General features: G+C 50.6%; 1 protein-coding gene across 1 annotated transcript in view; it reads right to left on the bottom strand.

Moving 5' to 3' along the window:
* The window catches only part of AP5Z1 (adaptor related protein complex 5 subunit zeta 1), a gene marked incomplete at its 5' end in the record, with an annotated part of 105,980 nt that overhangs the window by 26,217 nt on the left and 59,461 nt on the right, over nucleotides 1-20,302 (bottom strand). The window contains 2 exons of the mRNA XM_053696944.1: nucleotides 2,963-3,102; nucleotides 3,176-3,354. Coding sequence (XP_053552919.1) covers nucleotides 2,963-3,102; nucleotides 3,176-3,354 — 319 coding nt within the window. The remainder of the gene's footprint in view (nucleotides 1-2,962; nucleotides 3,103-3,175; nucleotides 3,355-20,302) is intronic.

Genomic DNA, 20,302 nt, shown 5'->3' on the forward strand with positions numbered 1-20,302 from the left:
TATACTGCACATTATACACACACTTAGCTGTAGGATATATACTGCACATTATACACACACACTAGCTGTAGGATATATACTGCACCATTATACACACACATAGCTGTAGGATATTATACTGCACATTATCACACACACACTAGCTGTAGGATATATACTGCACATTATACACACACACTAGCTGTAGGATATATACTGCACATTATACACACACACACTAGCTGTAGGATATATACTGCACATTATACACACACACACTAGCTGTAGGATATATACTGCACATTACACACACACTAGCTGTAGGATATAACTGCACATTATACACACACACTAGCTGTAGGATATATACTGCACATTATACACACACACTAGCTGTAGGATATATACTGCACATTATACACACACACTAGCTGTAGGATATATACTGCACATTATACACACACTAGCTGTAGGATATATACTGCACATTATACACACACTAGCTGTAGGATATATACTGCACATTATACACACACACTAGCTGTAGGATATATACTGCACATTATACACACACACTAGCTGTAGGATATATACTGCACATTATACACACACACTAGCTGTAGGGATATATACTGCACATTATATACACACACACACTAGCTGTAGGATATATACTGCACATTATACACACACACTAGCTGTAGGATATATACTGCACATTATACACACACACTAGCTGTAGGATATATATACTGCACATTATACACACACACTAGCTGTAGGATATATACTGCACATTATACACACACACTAGCTGTAGGATATATACTGCACATTATACACACACACACTAGCTGTAGGATATACTGCACATTATACACACACACACTAGCTGTAGGATATATACTGCACATTATACACACACACACTAGCTGTAGATATATACTGCACATTATACACACACACACTAGCTGTAGGATATATACTGCACATTATACACACACACTAGCTGTAGGATATATACTGCACATTATACACACACAACTAGCTGTAGGCTATATACTGCACATTACACACACACACTAGCTGTAGGATATATACTAGCACATTATACACCACACACTAGCTGTAGGATATATACTGCACATTATACACACACACTAGCTGTAGGATATATACTGCACATTATACACACACACTAGCTGTAGGATATATACAGAATAAACACACACACTAGCTGTAGGATATATACTGCACATTAAACACACCTCACTAGCTGTAGGATATATACTGCACAATATACACACACCCACTAGCTGTAGGATATATACTGCACATTATACACACACACTAGCTGGTAGGATATATACTGCCATTACATACACACACCACTAGCTGTAGGATATATATGCACATTATATACACACACACTAGCTGTAGGATATATACTGCACTTCTACACACACACTAGCTGTAGATATATACTGCACATTATACACACCCACACTAGCTGTAGGATAATATACTGCACATTATACACACAGATAGCTGTAGGATATATACTGCACATTATACACACACACTAGCTGTAGGATATTATACTGCACATTATACACACACACTAGCTGTAGGATATATACTGCACATTATACACACACACTAGCTGTAGGATATATACTGCACATTATACACACACACACTGCTGTAGGATATATACTGCACATTATACACACACACACTAGCTGTAGGATATATACTGCACATTATACACACACACTAGCTGTAGGATATATACTGCACATTATACACACACTAGCTGTAGGATATATACTGCACATTATACACACACACACTAGCTGTAGGATATATACTGCACATTATACACACACACACTAGCTGTAGGATATATACTGCACATTATACACACACACACTAGCTGTAGGATATATACTGCACATTACACACACACACTAGCTGTAGGATATATACTGCACATTATACACACACACACTAGCTGTAGGATATATACTGCACATTATACACACACACTAGCTGTAGGATATATACTGCACATTATACACACACACTAGCTGTAGGATATATACTGCACATTATACACACACACACTAGCTGTAGGATATATACTGCACATTATACACACAAACTAGCTGTAGGATATATACTGCACATTATACACACACACTAGCTGTAGGATATATACTGCACATTATACACACACACTAGCTGTAGGATATATACTGCACATTATACACACACACACTAGCTGTAGGATATATACTGCACATTACACACACACTAGCTGTAGGATATATACTGCACATTATACACACACACACTAGCTGTAGGATATATACTGCACATTATACACACACACACTAGCTGTAGGATATATACTGCACATTATACACACACACTAGCTGTAGGATATATACTGCACATTATACACACACACTAGCTGTAGGATATATACTGCACATTTATACACACCACACTAGCTGTAGGATATTACTGCACATTTACACACACACACTAGCTGTAGGATATATACTGCACATTATACACACACACACACTAGCTGTAGGATATATACTGCACATTATACACACACTAGCTGTAGGATTTATACTGCACATTATACACACACACACACTAGCTGTAGGATATATACTGCACATTATACACATACACACTAGCTGTAGGATATATACTGCACATTATACACACACACACACTAGCTGTAGGATATATACTGCACATTATACACACACACTAGCTGTAGGATATATACTGCACATTATACACACACACACACTAGCTGTAGGATATATACTGCACATTATACACACACACACTAGCTGTAGGATATATACTGCACATTATACACTAGCTGTAGGATATATACTGCACATTATACACTAGCTGTAGGATATACATCACACATATAACTGGCTGACGGACTTACTGTTGGATCTCCAGAGCTGCTGTCAGACAAGGCAGGTCTAGTAGAGAATGTAGCATCTCTATGGCTGAATCTGAGCTGATGAGAGCCGGAAGCAAGTTGACAAACTGGGCCACCAATGCTGGGGTGTTCCAGGCCAGAAGCTGCAGAGGACATAACTAGTGAGTTGTCACCACCTATTAGCTATAACGCATCACCGACCTGCATGCGTCTCACCTTCAGCAGACTGGGGAAGCTTTGTCTGAAGATCTCAACGTTCTCCACTAGGAAGCTGCTATTGTCCTGGCAAAATCTCACAAACTGGAACGTGAGAAGCGGCAGATGGAAGAGCTCTGTGGGGACTTTAGTGAATAAATGTCTGTAAACCGCTTCTGAGTCTACAGCAGCCGCTTCACCTGTAACAAACGTCGTTACAAGATGTAATAAATCAGCATACGATTGTTAGCAGTAACAGCTTACTTGCTGCAGTTCATTTTCAACAGCCCCACCACTTACTTTATATAGAGGAGCTAATATGGACTTGGTACTGGAGCACATAAAGCTAAAGAATCATCAGCAGGAAGACAGAGGGAGCGTTACAGTACAGAGATCAGCAGGAAGATAGAGGGAGCGTTACAGTACAGAGATCAGCAGGAAGATAGAGGGAGCGTTACAGTACAGAGATCAGCAGGAAGATAGAGGGAGCGTTACAGTACAGAGATCAGCAGGAAGATAGAGGGAGCGTTACAGTACAGAGATCAGCAGGAAGATAGAGGGAGCGTTACAGTACAGAGATCAGGACAGAGGGAGCGTTACAGTACAGAGATCAGGACAGAGGGAGCGTTACAGTACAGAGATCAGGACAGAGGGAGCGTTACAGTACAGAGATCAGGACAGAGGGAGCGTTACAGTACAGAGATCAGGACAGAGGGAGCGTTACAGTACAGAGATCAGGACAGAGGAGCGTTACAGTACAGAGATCAGGACAGAGGGAGCGTTACAGTACAGAGATCAGGACAGAGGGAGCGTTACAGTACAGAGATCAGGACAGAGGGAGCGTTACAGTACAGAGATCAGGACAGAGGGAGCGTTACAGTACAGAGATCAGGACAGAGGGAGCGTTACAGTACAGAGATCAGCAGCAGGACAGAGGGAGCGATACAGTACAGAGATCAGCAGAGGACAGAGGGAGCGTTACAGTACAGAGATCAGCAGCAGGACAGAGGAAGCGTTGCAGTACAGAGATCAGCAGCAGGACAGAGGGAGCGTTACAGTACAGAGATCAGCAGCAGGACAGAGGGAGCGTTACAGTACAGAGATCAGCAGGAGGACAGAAGAAGCGTTACAGTACAGAGATCAGCAGCAGGACAGAGGAAGCGTTGCAGTACAGAGATCAGCAGCAGGACAGAGGGAGCGATACAGTGCAGAGATCAGCAGCAGGACAGAGGGAGCGTTACAGTACAGAGATCAGCAGCAGGACAGAGGGAGCGTTACAGTACAGAGATCAGCAGCAGGACAGAGGGAGCGTTACAGTACAGAGATCAGCAGCAGGACAGAGGGAGCGTTACAGTACAGAGATCAGCAGCAGGACAGAGGGAGCGTTACAGTACAGAGATCAGCAGCAGGACAGAAGGAGCGTTACAGTACAGAGATCAGCAGCAGGACAGAGGAAGCGTTACAGTACAAGATCAGCAGGACAGAGGAGCGTTACAGTACAGAGATCAGCAGCAGGACAGAGGGAGCGTTACAGTACAGAGATCAGCAGCAGACAGAGGGAGCGTTACAGTACAGAGATCAGCAGCAGGACAGAGGGAGCGTTACAGTACAGAGATCAGCAGCAGGACAGAGGGAGCGTTACAGTACAGAGATCAGCAGCAGGACAGAGGGAGCGTTACAGTACAGAGATCAGCAGCAGGGACAGAGGGAGCGTTACAGTACAGATTCAGCAGCAGGACAGAGGGAGCGTTACAGTACAGAGATCAGCAGCAGGACAGAGGGAGCGTTACAGTACAGAGATCAGCAGCAGGACAGAGGGAGCGTTACAGTACAGAGATCAGCAGCAGGACAGAGGGAGCGTTACAGTACAGAGATCAGCAGCAGGACAGAGGGAGCGTTACAGTACAGAGATCAGCAGCAGACAGAGGGAGCGTTACAGTACAGAGATCAGCAGAGGACAGAGGGAGCGTTACAGTACAGAGATCAGCAGCAGGACAGAGGGAGCGTTACAGTAGCAGAGATCAGCAGCAGACAGAGGGAGCGTTACAGTACAGAGATCAGCAGCAGGACAGAGGGAGCGTTACAGTACAGAGATCAGCAGCAGGACAGAGGGAGCGTTACAGTACAGAGATCAGCAGGACAGAGGGAGCGTTACAGTACAGAGATCAGCAGCAGGACAGAGGGAGCGTTACAGTACAGAGATCAGCAGCAGGACAGAGGGAGCGTTACAGTACAGAGATCAGCAGCAGGACAGAGGGAGCGTTACAGTACAGAGATCAGCAGGAGGACAGAGGGAGCGTTACAGTACAGAGATCAGCAGCAGGACAGAGGGAGCGTTACAGTACAGAGATCAGCAGCAGGACAGAGGGAGCGTTACAGTACAGAGATCAGCAGCAGGACAGAGGGAGCGTTACAGTACAGAGATCAGCAGCAGGACAGAGGGAGCGTTACAGTACAGAGATCAGCAGCAGGACAGAGGGAGCGTTACAGTACAGAGATCAGCAGCAGGACAGAGGGAGCGTTACAGTACAGAGATCAGCAGCAGGACAGAGGGAGCGTTACAGTACAGAGATCAGCAGCAGGACAGAGGGAGCGTTACAGTACAGAGATCAGCAGCAGGACATCGGGAGCGTTACAGTACAGAGATCAGCAGCAGGACAGAGGGAGCGTTACAGTACAGAGATCAGCAGCAGGACAGAGGGAGCGTTACAGTACAGAGATCAGCAGCAGGACAGAGGGAGCGTTACAGTACAGAGATCAGCAGGACAGAGGGAGCGTTACAGTACAGAGATCAGCAGGACAGAGGGAGCGTTACAGTACAGAGATCAGCAGAGGACAGAGGGAGCGTTACAGTACAGAGATCAGCAGCAGGACAGAGGGAGCGTTACAGTACAGAGATCAGCAGCAGGACAGAGGGAGCGTTACAGTACAGAGATCAGCAGGACAGAGGGAGTTACAGTACAGAGATCAGCAGCAGGACAGAGGGAGCGTTACAGTACAGAGATCAGCAGCAGGACAGAGGGAGCGTTACAGTACAGAGATCAGCAGCAGGACAGAGGGAGCGTTACAGTACAGAGATCAGCAGCAGGACAGAGGGAGCGTTACAGTACAGAGATCAGCAGGAGGACAGAGGGAGCGTTACAGTACAGAGATCAGCAGGACAGAGGAAGCGTTACAGTACAGAGATCAGCAGGACAGAGGGAGCGTTACAGTACAGAGATCAGCAGCAGGACAGAGGGAGCGTTACAGTACAGAGATCAGCAGCAGGACAGAGGGAGCGTTACAGTACAGAGATCAGCAGGACAGAGGGAGCGTTACAGTACAGAGATCAGCAGCAGGACAGAGGGAGCGATACAGTACAGAGATCAGCAGGAGGACAGAGGGAGCGTTACAGTACAGAGATCAGCAGCAGGACAGAGGGAGCGTTACAGTACAGAGATCAGCAGCAGGACAGAGGGAGCGTTACAGTACAGAGATCAGCAGCAGGACAGAGGGAGCGTTACAGTACAGAGATCAGCAGGAGGACAGAGGGAGCGTTACAGTACAGAGATCAGCAGGAGGACAGAGGGAGCGTTACAGTACAGAGATCAGCAGGAGACAGAGGGAGCGTTACAGTACAGAGATCAGCAGCAGGACAGAGGAAGCGTTACAGTACAGAGATCAGCAGGAGGACAGAGGGAGCGTTACAGTACAGAGATCAGCAGGAGGACAGAGGGAGCGTTACAGTACAGAGATCAGCAGCAGGACAGAGGGAGCGTTACAGTACAGAGATCAGCAGCAGGACAGAGGGAGCGTTACAGTACAGAGATCAGCAGCAGGACAGAGGGAGCGTTACAGTACAGAGATCAGCAGCAGGACAGAGGGAGCGTTACAGTACAGAGATCAGGCAGCAGGACAGAGGGAGCGTACAGTACAGAGATCAGCAGCAGGACAGAGGGAGCGTTACAGTACAGAGATCAGCAGCAGGACAGAGGGAGCGTTACAGTACAGAGATCAGCAGGGACAGAGGGAGCGTTACAGTACAGAGATCAGCAGCAGGACAGAGGGAGCGTTACAGTACAGAGATCAGCAGGACAGAGGGAGCGTTACAGTACAGAGATCAGCAGCAGGACAGAGGGAGCGTTACAGTACAGAGATCAGCAGGAAGGACAGAGGGAGCGTTACAGTACAGAGATCAGCAGCAGGACAGAGGAGCGTTACAGTACATGAGATCAGCAGAGGACAGAGGGAGCGTTACAGTACAGAGATCAGCAGCAGGACAGAGGGAGCGTTACAGTACAGAGATCAGGTTACAGTACAGAGATCAACAGGAGGACAGAGGGAGCGTTACAGTACAGAGATCAGCAGGACAGAGGGAGCGTTACAGTACAGAGATCAGCAGCAGGACAGAGGGAGCGTTACAGTACAGAGATCAGCAGCAGGACAGAGGGAGCGTTACAGTACAGAGATCAGGTTACAGTACAGAGATCAGGACAGAGGAAGCGTTACAGTACAGAGATCAGCAGCAGGACAGAGGGAGCGTTACAGTACAGAGATCAGCAGCAGGACAGAGGGAGCGTTACAGTACAGAGATCAGCAGCAGGACAGAGGGAGCGTTACAGTACAGAGATCAGCAGCAGGACAGAGGAAGCGTTACAGTACAGAGATCAGCAGCAGGACAGAGGAAGCGTTACAGTACAGAGATCAGCAGCAGGACAGAGGGAGCGATACAGTAAAGAGATCAGCAGCAGGACAGAGGGAGCGTTACAGTACAGAGATCAGCAGCAGGACAGAGGGAGCGTTACAGTACAGAGATCAAGGCAGGACAGAGGGAGCCGTTACAGTACCGAGATTCAGGCAGAGGACAGAGGGAGCGTTACAGTACAGAGATCAGCAGCAGGACAGAGGGGCGTTACAGTAACAGAGATCAGCAGCAGGGACAGAGGGAAGCGATACAGGTAAAGAGATCAGCAGGACAGAGGGAGCGTTACAGTTACAGAGATCATCAGAGGAAAGAGGGAGCGTTACAGTACAGAGATTCAGCAGCAGGGACAGAGGGAGCGTTACAGTACAGAGATCAGCGAGGACAGAGGAGCGTTACAGTACAGAGATCAGCAGGAGGACAGAGGAGCGTACAGTACAGAGGATCAGCAGCAGGACAGAGGGAGCGTTACAGTACAGAGATCAGCAGCAGGGACAGAGGGAAGCGATACAGTACAGAGATCAGCAGCAGGACAGCAGGAGGCGTTACAGTACAGAGATCAGGTTACAGTACAGAGATCAGCAGCAGGACAGAGGGAGCGTTACAGTACAGAGATCAGCAGGAGGACAGAGGGAGCGTTACAGTACAGAGATCAGCAGCAGGACAGAGGGAGCGTTACAGTACAGAGATCAGCAGGACAGAGGAAGCGTTACAGTACAGAGATCAGCAGGAGGACAGAGGGAGCGTTACAGTACAGAGATCAGCAGAGGACAGAGGGAGCGTTACAGTACAGAGATCAGCAGCAGGACAGAGGGAGCGTTACAGTACAGAGATCAGCAGCAGGACAGAGGAAGCGTTACAGTACAGAGATCAGCAGCAGGACAGAGGGAGCGTTACAGTACAGAGATCAGCAGGACAGAGGAAGCGTTACAGTACAGAGATCAGCAGGACAGAGGAAGCGTTACAGTACAGAGATCAGCAGAGGACAGAGGAAGCGTTACAGTACAGAGATCAGCAGGAGGACAGAAGAAGCGTTACAGTACAGAGATCAGCAGCAGGACAGAGGGAGCGTTACAGTACAGAGATCAGCAGGACAGAGGGAGCGTTACAGTACAGAGATCAGCAGAGACAGAGGGAGCGTTACAGTACAGAGATCAGCGCAGGACAGAGGGAGCGTTACAGTACAGAGATCAGCAGAGGACAGAGGGAAGCGTTAACAGTACAGAGATCAGCAGCAGGACAGAGGAAGCGTTACAGTACAGAGATCAGCCGGCAGCAGGACAGAGGAGCGTTACAGTACAGAGATCAGCAGGGACAGAGGGAGCGTTACAGTACAGAGATCAGCAGCAGGACAGAGGGAGCGTTACAGTACAGAGATCAGCAGCAGGACAGAGGGAGCGTTACAGTACAGAGATCAGCAGAGGACAGAGGGAGCGTTACAGTACAGAGATCAGCAGCAGGACAGAGGGAGCGGTTACAGTACAGAGATCAGCAGAGGACCAGAGGGAGCGTTACAGTACAGAGATCAGCAGCAGGACAGAGGGAGCGTTACAGTACAGAGATCAGCAGCAGGACAGAGGGAGCGTTACAGTACAGAGATCAGCAGGGACAGAGGAGCCGTTACACGTACAGAGATCAGCGAGGACAGAGGAGCGTTACAGTACAGAGATCAGGCAGAGGACAGAGGAAGCGTTACAGTACCAGAGATCAGCAGCGGACAGAGGAGCGATACAGTACAGAGATCAGCAGCAGGACAGAGGGAGCGTTACAGTACAGAGATCAGCAGAGGACAGAGGGAGCGTTACAGTACAGAGATCAGCAGGACAGAGGAGAAGAGCGTTACAGTACAGAGATCAGCAGGGAAGAGGGAGCGTTACAGTACAGAAGATCAGCAGGACAGAGGAAGCGTTACAGTACAGAGATCAGCCAGGACGAGGGAAGCGTTACAGCTACAGAGATCAGCAGGACAGAGGAAGCGTTACAGTACAGAGATCAGCAGAGGACAGAGGAAGCGTTACAGTACAGAGATCAGCAGGAGGACAGAAGAAGCGTTACAGTACAGAGATCAGCAGAGGACAGAGGGAGTGTTACAGTACAGAGATCAGCAGGACAGAGGAAGCGTTACAGTACAGAGATCAGGTTACAGTACAGAGATCAGCAGGACAGAGGGAGCGTTACAGTACAGAGATCAGCAGAGGACAGAGGGAGCGTTACAGTACAGAGATCAGCAGCAGGACAGAGGGAGCGTTACAGTACAGAGATCAGCAGCAGGACAGAGGAAGCGTTACAGTACAGAGATCAGCAGCAGGACAGAGGGAGCGTTACAGTACAGAGATCAGCAGCAGGACAGAGGAAGCGTTACAGTACAGAGATCAGCAGCAGGACAGAGGAAGCGTTACAGTACAGAGATCAGGTTACAGTACAGAGATCAGCAGGACAGAGGGAGCGTTACAGTACAGAGATCAGCAGAGGACAGAGGGAGTGTTACAGTACAGAGATCAGCAGGACAGAGGAAGCGTTACAGTACAGAGATCAGGTTACAGTACAGAGATCAGCAGGACAGAGGGAGCGTTACAGTACAGAGATCAGCAGGAGGACAGAGGGAGCGTTACAGTACAGAGATCAGCAGAGGACAGAGGGAGCGTTACAGTACAGAGATCAGCAGCAGGACAGAGGGAGCGTTACAGTACAGAGATCAGCAGAGGACAGAGGGAGCGTTACAGTACAGAGATCAGCAGCAGGACAGAGGGAGCGTTACAGTACAGAGAATCAGCAGGACAGAGGAGGGCGTTACAGTACAGAGATCAGCAGCAGGAAGAGGGAGCGTTACAGTACAGAGATCAGCAGCAGGACAGAGGGAGCGTTACAGTTACAGAGATCAGCAGCAGGACAGAGGGAGCGTTACAGTACAGAGATCAGCAGCAGACAGAGGGAGCGTTACAGTACAGAGATCAGCAGCAGGACAGAGGGAGCGGTTACAGTACAGAGATCAGCAGCAGGACAGAGGGAGCGTTACAGTACAGAGATCAGCAGCAGGACAGAGGGAGCGTTACAGTACAGAGATCAGCAGCAGGACAGAGGGAGCGTTACAGTACAGAGATCAGCAGCAGGACAGAGGGAGCGTTACAGTACAGAGATCAGCAGCAGGACAGAGGGAGCGTATACAGTACAGAGATCAGCAGCAGGACAGAGGAGCGTTACAGTACAGAGATCAGCAGGGAGACAGAGGGAGCGTTACAGTACAGAGATCATCAGGAGACAGAGGGAGCGTTACAGTACAGAGATCAGCAGACAGAGGGAGCGTTACAGTACAAGATCAGCAGATCAGGACAGAGGGAGCGTACAGTACAGAGATCAGGACAGAGGGGAGCGTTACAGTACAGAGATCAGCAGGCAGACAGAGGGAGCGTTACAGTACAGAGATCACAGGATGACAGAGGGAGCGTTACAGTACAGAGATCAGGCAGCAGGACAGAGGGAGCGTTACAGTACAGAGATCAGCAGGAGGACAGAGGGAGCGTTACAGTACAGAGATCAGCAGCAGGACAGAGGGAGCGTTAGCAGTACAGAGATCAGCAGCAGGACAGAGGGAGCGTTACAGTACAGAGATCAGCAGCAGGACAGAGGAGCGTTACAGTACAGAGATCAGCAGCGAGGACAGAGGGAGCGTTACAGTACAGAGATCAGCAGCAGGACAGAGGGAGCGTTACAGTACAGAGATCAGCAGCAGGACAGAGGGAGCGTTACAGTACAGAGATCAGCAGCAGGACAGAGGGAGCGTTACAGTACAGAGATCAGCAGCAGGACAGAGGGAGCGTTACAGTACAGAGATCAGCAGCAGGACAGAGGGAGCGTTACAGTACAGAGATCAGCAGCAGGACAGAGGGAGCGTTACAGTACAGAGATCAGCAGCAGGACAGAGGGAGCGTTACAGTACAGAGATCAGCAGCAGGACAGAGGGAGCGTTACAGTACAGAGATCAGCAGCAGGACAGAGGGAGCGTTACAGTACAGAGATCAGCAGCAGGACAGAGGGAGCGTTACAGTACAGAGATCAGCAGGACAGAGGAGCGTTACAGTACAGAGATCAGCAGGACAGAGGGAGCGTTACAGTACAGAGATCAGCAGAGGACAGAGGGAGCGTTACAGTACAGAGATCAGCAGCAGGACAGAGGGAGCGTTACAGTACAGAGATCAGCAGCAGGACAGAGGGAGCGTTACAGTACAGAGATCAGCAGGACAGAGGGAGCGTTACAGTACAGAGATCAGCAGCAGGACAGAGGGAGCGTTACAGTACAGAGATCAGCAGCAGGACAGAGGGAGCGTTACAGTACAGAGATCAGCAGCAGGACAGAGGGAGCGTTACAGTACAGAGATCAGCAGCAGGACAGAGGGAGCGTTACAGTACAGAGATCAGCAGGAGGACAGAGGGAGCGTTACAGTACAGAGATCAGCAGGGACAGAGGGAAGCGTTACAGTACAGAGATCAGCAGGACAGAGGGAGCGTTACAGTACAGAGATCAGCAGCAGGACAGAGGGAGCGTTACAGTACAGAGATCAGCAGCAGGACAGAGGGAGCGTTACAGTACAGAGATCAGCAGGACAGAGGGAGCGTTACAGTACAGAGATCAGCAGCAGGACAGAGGGAGCGATACAGTACAGAGATCAGCAGGAGGACAGAGGGAGCGTTACAGTACAGAGATCAGCAGCAGGACAGAGGGAGCGTTACAGTACAGAGATCAGCAGCAGGACAGAGGGAGCGTTACAGTACAGAGATCAGCAGCAGGACAGAGGGAGCGTTACAGTACAGAGATCAGCAGGAGGACAGAGGGAGCGTTACAGTACAGAGATCAGCAGGAGGACAGAGGGAGCGTTACAGTACAGAGATCAGCAGGAGGACAGAGGGAGCGTTACAGTACAGAGATCAGCAGCAGGACAGAGGAAGCGTTACAGTACAGAGATCAGCAGGAGGACAGAGGGAGCGTTACAGTACAGAGATCAGCAGGAGGACAGAGGGAGCGTTACAGTACAGAGATCAGCAGGCAGGACAGAGGGAGCGTTACAGTACAGAGATCAGCAGCAGGACAGAGGGAGCGTTACAGTACAGAGATCAGCAGCAGGACAGAGGGAGCGTTACAGTACAGAGATCAGCAGCAGGACAGAGGGAGCGTTACAGTACAGAGATCAGCAGCAGGACAGAGGAAGCGTTACAGTACAGAGATCAGCAGGAGGACAGAGGGAGCGTTACAGTACAGAGATCAGCAGCAGGACAGAGGGAGCGTTACAGTACAGAGATCAGCAGCAGGACAGAGGGAGCGTTACAGTACAGAGATCAGCAGCAGGACAGAGGGAGCGTTACAGTACAGAGATCAGCAGCAGGACAGAGGGAGCGTTACAGTACAGAGATCTGCAGCAGGACAGAGGGAGTGTTACAGTACAGAGATCAGCAGGAGGACAGAGGGAGCGTTACAGTACAGAGATCAGGAGCAGGACAGAGGGAGCGTTACAGTACAGAGATCAGCAGCAGGACAGAGGGAGCGTTACAGTACAGAGATCAGCAGCAGGACAGAGGGAGCGTTACAGTACAGAGATCAGGTTACAGTACAGAGATCAACAGGAGGACAGAGGGAGCGTTACAGTACAGAGATCAGCAGGACAGAGGGAGCGTTACAGTACAGAGATCAGCAGCAGGACAGAGGGAGCGTTACAGTACAGAGATCAGCAGCAGGACAGAGGGAGCGTTACAGTACAGAGATCAGGTTACAGTACAGAGATCAGGACAGAGGAAGCGTTACAGTACAGAGATCAGCAGCAGGACAGAGGGAGCGTTACAGTACAGAGATCAGCAGCAGGACAGAGGGAGCGTTACAGTACAGAGATCAGCAGCAGGACAGAGGGAGCGTTACAGTACAGAGATCAGCAGCAGGACAGAGGAAGCGTTACAGTACAGAGATCAGCAGCAGGACAGAGGAAGCGTTACAGTACAGAGATCAGCAGCAGGACAGAGGGAGCGCTACAGTAAAGAGATCAGCAGCAGGACAGAGGGAGCGTTACAGTACAGAGATCAGCAGGAGGACAGAGGGAGCGTTACAGTACAGAGATCAGCAGCAGGACAGAGGGAGCGATACAGTACAGAGATCAGCAGGAGGACAGAAGGAGCGTTACAGTACAGAGATCAGCAGCAGGACAGAGGGAGCGTTACAGTACAGAGATCAGCAGAGGACAGAGGAAGCGTTACAGTACAGAGATCAGCAGGAGGACAGAGGGAGCGTTACAGTACAGAGATCAGCAGGACAGAGGAAGCGTTACAGTACAGAGATCAGCAGAGGACAGAGGAAGCGTTACAGTACAGAGATCAGCAGGAGGACAGAGGGAGCGTTACAGTACAGAGATCAGCAGGAGGACAGAGGAAGCGTTACAGTAGAGATCAGCAGCAGGACAGAGGGAGCGTTACAGTACAGAGATCAGCAGCAGGACAGAGGGAGCGTTACAGTACAGAGATCAGCAGCAGGACAGAGGGAGCGTTACAGTACAGAGATCAGGTTACAGTACAGAGATCAGCAGCAGGACAGAGGGAGCGTTACAGTACAGAGATCAGCAGGAGGACAGAAGGGAGCGTTACCAGTACAGAGATCAGCAGAGACAGAGGGAGCGTTTACAGTACAGAGATCAGCAGAGGACAGAGGGAGCGTTACAGTACAGAGATCAGCAGCAGGACAGAGGGAGCGTTACAGTACAGAGATCGAGCAGCAGGACAGAGGGAGCGTTTCACAGTACAGAGATCAGCAGGACAGAGGGAAGCGTTACAGTACAGAGATCAGCAGCAGGACAGAGGGGAGCGTTACAGTACAGAGATCTGCAGCAGGACAGATGGGAGCGTTACAGTACAGAAGATCAGCAGCAGGACAGAGGGGAGCGTTACAGTACAGAGATCAGCAGCAGGACAGAGGGAGCGTTACAGTACAGAGATCAGCAGCAGGACAGAGGGAGCGTTACAGTACAGAGATCAGCAGAGGACAGAGGGAGCGTTACAGTACAGGAGATCAGCAGGCAGGAACAGAGGGAGCGTTACAGTACAGAGATCAGCAGAGGACAGACGGGAGCGTTACAGTACAGAGATCAGCAGCAGGACAGAGGGAGCGTTACAGTACAGAGATCAGCAGGACAGAGGGAGCGTTACAGTACAGAGATCAGCCAGCAGGACAGAGGGAGCGATTACAGTACAGAGATCAGCAGGAGGACAGAGGGGAGCGTTACAGTACAGAGATCAGCAGCAGGACAGAGGGAGCGTTACAGTACAGAGATCAGCAGCAGGACAGAGGGAGCGTTACAGTACAGAGATCAGCAGCAGGACAGAGGGAGCGTTACAGTACAGAGATCAGCAGGCAGGACAGAGAGAGCGTTACAGTACAGAGATCAGCAGGCAGGACAGAGGGAGCGTTACAGTACAGAGATCAGCAGCAGGACAGAGGGAGCGTTACAGTACAGAGATCAGCAAGCAGGACAGAGGGAGCGTTACAGTACAGAGATCAGCAGGAGGACCAGAGGGAGCGTTACAGTACAGAGATCAGCAGCAGGACAGAGGGAGCGTTACAGTACAGAGATCAGCAGCAGGACAGAGGGAAGCGTTACAGTACAGAGATCAGCAGCAGGACAGAGGGAGCGTTACAGTACAGAGATCAGCAGCAGGACAGAGGGAGCGTTACCAGTACAGAGATCAGCAGAGGACAGAGGAGCGTTACAGTACAGAGATCAGCAGCAGGACAGAGGGAAGCGATTACAGTACAGAGATCAGCAGCAGGACAGAGGGAGCGTTACAGTACAGAGATCAGCAGCAGACAGAGGGAGCGTTACTGTACAGAGATCAGCAGCAGGACAGAGGGAGCGTTACAGTACAGAGATCAGCAGCAGGACAGAGGGAGCGTTACAGTACAGGAGATCAGCAGCAGGACAGAGGGGAGCGTTTTACAGTACAGAGATCAGCATGCAGACAGAGGGAGCGTTACAGTACAGAGATCAGCAGCAGGACAGAGGGAGCGTTACAGTACAGAGATCAGCAGCAGGACAGAGGGAGCGTCGTTACAGTACAGAGATCAGCAGCAGGACAGAGGGAGCGTTACAGTACAGAGATCAGCAGAGGACAGAGGGAGCGTTACAGTACAGAGATCAGCAGCAGGACAGAGGGAGCGTTACAGTACAGAGATCAGCAGGAGGACAGAGGGAGCGTTACAGGTACAGAGATAAGCAGGCAGGGACAGAGGGAGCGTTACAGTACAGAGATCACAGCAGGACAGAGGGAGCGTTACAGTACAGAGATCAGCAGGACAGAGGGAGCGTTACAGTACAGAGATCACAGCAGGACAGAGGGAGCGTTACAGTACAGAGATCAGCAGCAGGACAGAGGAGCGTTACAGTACAGAGATCAGCAGGCAGGACAGAGGGAGCGTTACAGTACAGAGATCAGCAGCAGGACAGAGGGAGCGTTACAGTACAGAGATCAGCAGCAGGACAGAGGGAGCGTTACAGTACAGAGATCAGCAGCAGGACAGAGGAGCGTTTACAGTACAGAGATCAGCAGGAGGACAGAGGAGCGTTACAGTACAGAGATCAGCAGCAGGACAGAGGGAGCGTTACAGTACAGAGATCAGCAGCAGGACAGAGGGAGCGTTACAGTACAGAGATCAGCAGCAGGACAGAGGGAGCGTTACAGTACAGAGATCAGGTCAGTACAGAGATCAGCAGAGGACAGAGGGAGCGTTACAGTACAGAGATCAGCCAGGAGGACAGAGGGAGCGTTACAGTACAGAGATCAGCAGCAGGACAGAGGGAGCGTTACAGTACAGAGATCAGCAGCAGGACAGAGGGAGCGTTACAGTACAGAGATCAGCAGAGGACAGAGGGAGCGTTACAGTACAGAGATCAGCAGCAGGACAGAGGGAGCGTTACAGTACAGAGATCAGCAGAGGACAGAGGGAGCGTTACAGTACAGAGATCAGCAGCAGGACAGAGGGAGCGTTACAGTACAGATATCAGCAGCAGGACAGAGGGAGCGTTACAGTACAGAGATCAGCAGCAGGACAGAGGGAGCGTTACAGTACAGAGATCAGCAGCAGGACAGAGGGAGCGTTACAGTACAGAGATCAGCAGGAGGACAGAGGGAGCGTTACAGTACAGAGATCAGCAGGAGGACAGAGGAAGCGTTACAGTAGAGATCAGCAGCAGGACAGAGGGAGCGTTACAGTACAGAGATCAGCAGGAGGACAGAGGGAGCGTTACAGTACAGAGATCAGCAGCAGGACAGAGGAAGCGTTACAGTACAGAGATCAGCAGCAGGACAGAGTGAGCGTTACAGTACAGAGATCAGCAGCAGGACAGAGTGAGCGTTACAGTACAGAGATCAGCAGGACAGAGGGAGCGTTACAGTACAGAGATCAGCAGGACAGAGGAAGCGTTACAGTACAGAGATCAGCAGCAGGACAGAGGGAGCGTTACAGTACAGAGATCAGCAGGACAGAGGGAGCGTTACAGTACAGAGATCAGCAGCAGGACAGAGGGAGCGTTACAGTACAGAGATCAGCAGAGGACAGAGGGAGCGTTACAGTACAGAGATCAGCAGCAGGACAGAGGGAGCGTTACAGTACAGAGATCAGGAGCAGGACAGAGGGAGCGATACAGTACAGAGATCAGCAGCAGGACAGAGGGAGCGATACAGTACAGAGATCAGCAGCAGGACAGAGGGAGCGATACAGTACAGAGATCAGCAGGACAGAGGGAGCGTTACAGTACAGAGATCAGCAGCAGGACAGAGGGAGCGTTACAGTACAGAGATCAGCAGCAGGACAGAGGGAGCGTTACAGTACAGAGATCAGCAGAGGACAGAGGGAGCGTTACAGTACAGAGATCAGCAGCAGGACAGAGGGAGCGTTACAGTACAGAGATCAGCAGCAGGACAGAGGAAGCGATACAGTACAGAGATCAGCAGCAGGACAGAGGGAGCGTTACAGTACAGAGATCAGCAGCAGGACAGAGGGAGCGTTACAGTACAGAGATCAGCAGCAGGACAGAGGGAGCGTTACAGTACAGAGATCAGCAGGAGGACAGAGGAAGCGTTACAGTACAGAGATCAGCAGCAGGACAGAGGGAGCGTTACAGTACAGAGATCAGCAGAGGACAGAGGGAGCGTTACAGTACAGAGATCAGCAGAGGACAGAGGGAGCGTTACAGTACAGAGATCAGCAGCAGGACAGAGGGAGCGTTACAGTACAGAGATCAGCAGCAGGACAGAGGGAGCGTTACAGTACAGAGATCAGGTTACAGTACATAGATCAGCAGCAGGACAGAGGGAGCGTTACAGTACAGAGATCAGCAGGAGGACAGAGGAAGCGTTACAGTACAGAGATCAGCAGCAGGACAGAGGGAGCGATACAGTGCAGAGATCAGCAGGACAGAGGAAGCGTTACAGTACAGAGATCAGCAGGACAGAGGAAGCGTTACAGTACAGAGATCAGCAGAGGACAGAGGGAGCGTTACAGTACAGAGATCAGCAGGACAGAGGAAGCGTTACAGTACAGAGATCAGCAGGAGGACAGAGGGAGCGTTACAGTACAGAGATCAGCAGCAGGACAGAGGGAGCGTTACAGTACAGAGATCAGCAGCAGGACAGAGGGAGCGTTACAGTACAGAGATCAGCAGCAGGACAGAGGGAGCGTTACAGTACAGAGATCAGCAGCAGGACAGAGGGAGCGTTACAGTACAGAGATCAGCAGCAGGACAGAGGGAGCGTTACAGTACAGAGATCAGCAGAGGACAGAGGGAGCGTTACAGTACAGAGATCAGCAGCAGGACAGAGGAAGCGTTACAGTACAGAGATCAGCAGCAGGACAGAGGAAGCGTTACAGTACAGAGATCAGCAGCAGGACAGAGGGAGCGTTACAGTACAGAGATCAGCAGGACAGAGGGAGCGTTACAGTACAGAGATCAGCAGCAGGACAGAGGGAGCGTTACAGTACAGAGATCAGCAGCAGGACAGAGGGAGCGTTACAGTACAGAGATCAGCAGCAGGACAGAGGGAGCGTTACAGTACAGAGATCAGCAGCAGGACAGAGGGAGCGTTACAGTACAGAGATCAGCAGCAGGACAGAGGGAGCGTTACAGTACAGAGATCAGCAGCAGGACAGAGGGAGCGTTACAGTACAGAGATCAGCAGCAGGACAGAGGGAGCGTTACAGTACAGAGATCAGCAGCAGGACAGAGGGAGCGTTACAGTACAGAGATCAGCAGCAGGACAGAGGGAGCGTTACAGTACAGAGATCAGCAGCAGGACAGATGGGAGCGTTACAGTACAGAGATCAGCAAGCAGACAGAGGGAGCGTTACAGTAACAGAGATCAGCAGGAGGTCAGAGTGAGCGTTACAGTACAGAGATCAGCAGCAGGAAGAGGGGAGCGTTACAGTACAGAGATCAGCAGCAGGACAGAGGGAGCGATACAGTACAGAGATCAGCAGCAGGACAGAGGGAGCGTTCAGTACAGAGATCCACCGGACAGAGAGAGCGTTACAGTACAGAGATCACAGCAGGACAGAGGGAGCGTTACAGTACAGAGATCGAGCAGGAGACAGAGGGAGCGTTACAGTACCCGAGATCAGCAGCAGGACAGAGGGAGCGTTACAGTACAGGAGATCAGCAGAGGACAGAGGGAGCGTTACAGTACAGAGATCAGCAGAGGTCAGTGGAGCGATTACAGTACAGAGATCAGCAGCAGGACAGAGGGAGCGTTTACAGTACAGAGATCCAGCAGGACAGAGGGAGCGTTACAGGACAGAGATCGTTTACAGTACATAGATCCAGCAGGACAGAGGAGCGTTACCGTACAGAGATCAGCAGGAGGACAGAGGGAGCGTTACAGTACAGAGATCAGCAGAGGACAGAGGGAGCGTTACAGTACAGAGATCAGCAGGAGGACAGAGGGAGCGTTACAGTACAGAGATCAGCAGCAGGACAGAGGGAGCGTTACAGTACAGAGATCAGCAGCAGGACAGAGGAAGCGTTACAGTACAGAGATCAGGAGCAGGACAGAGGAAGCGTTACAGTACAGAGATCAGTAGGAGGACAGAGGGAGCGTTACAGTACAGAGATCAGCAGCAGGACAGAGGGAGCGTTACAGTACAGAGATCAGCAGCAGGACAGAGGAAGCGTTACAGTACAGAGATCAGCAGCAGGACAGAGGGAGCGATACAGTACAGAGATCAGCAGGACAGAGGAAGCGTTACAGTACAGAGATCAGCAGGAGGACAGAGGGAGCGTTACAGTACAGAGATCAGCAGCAGGACAGAGGGAGCGTTACAGTACAGAGATCAGCAGCAGGACAGAGGGAGCGTTACAGTACAGAGATCAGCAGCAGGACAGAGGAAGCGTTACAGTACAGAGATCAGCAGCAGGACAGAGTGAGCGTTACAGTACAGAGATCAG

The sequence above is a fragment of the Bombina bombina genome, unplaced genomic scaffold (assembly GCF_027579735.1).
Source record: "Bombina bombina isolate aBomBom1 unplaced genomic scaffold, aBomBom1.pri scaffold_475, whole genome shotgun sequence".
Lineage (NCBI taxonomy): Eukaryota > Metazoa > Chordata > Amphibia > Anura > Bombinatoridae > Bombina > Bombina bombina.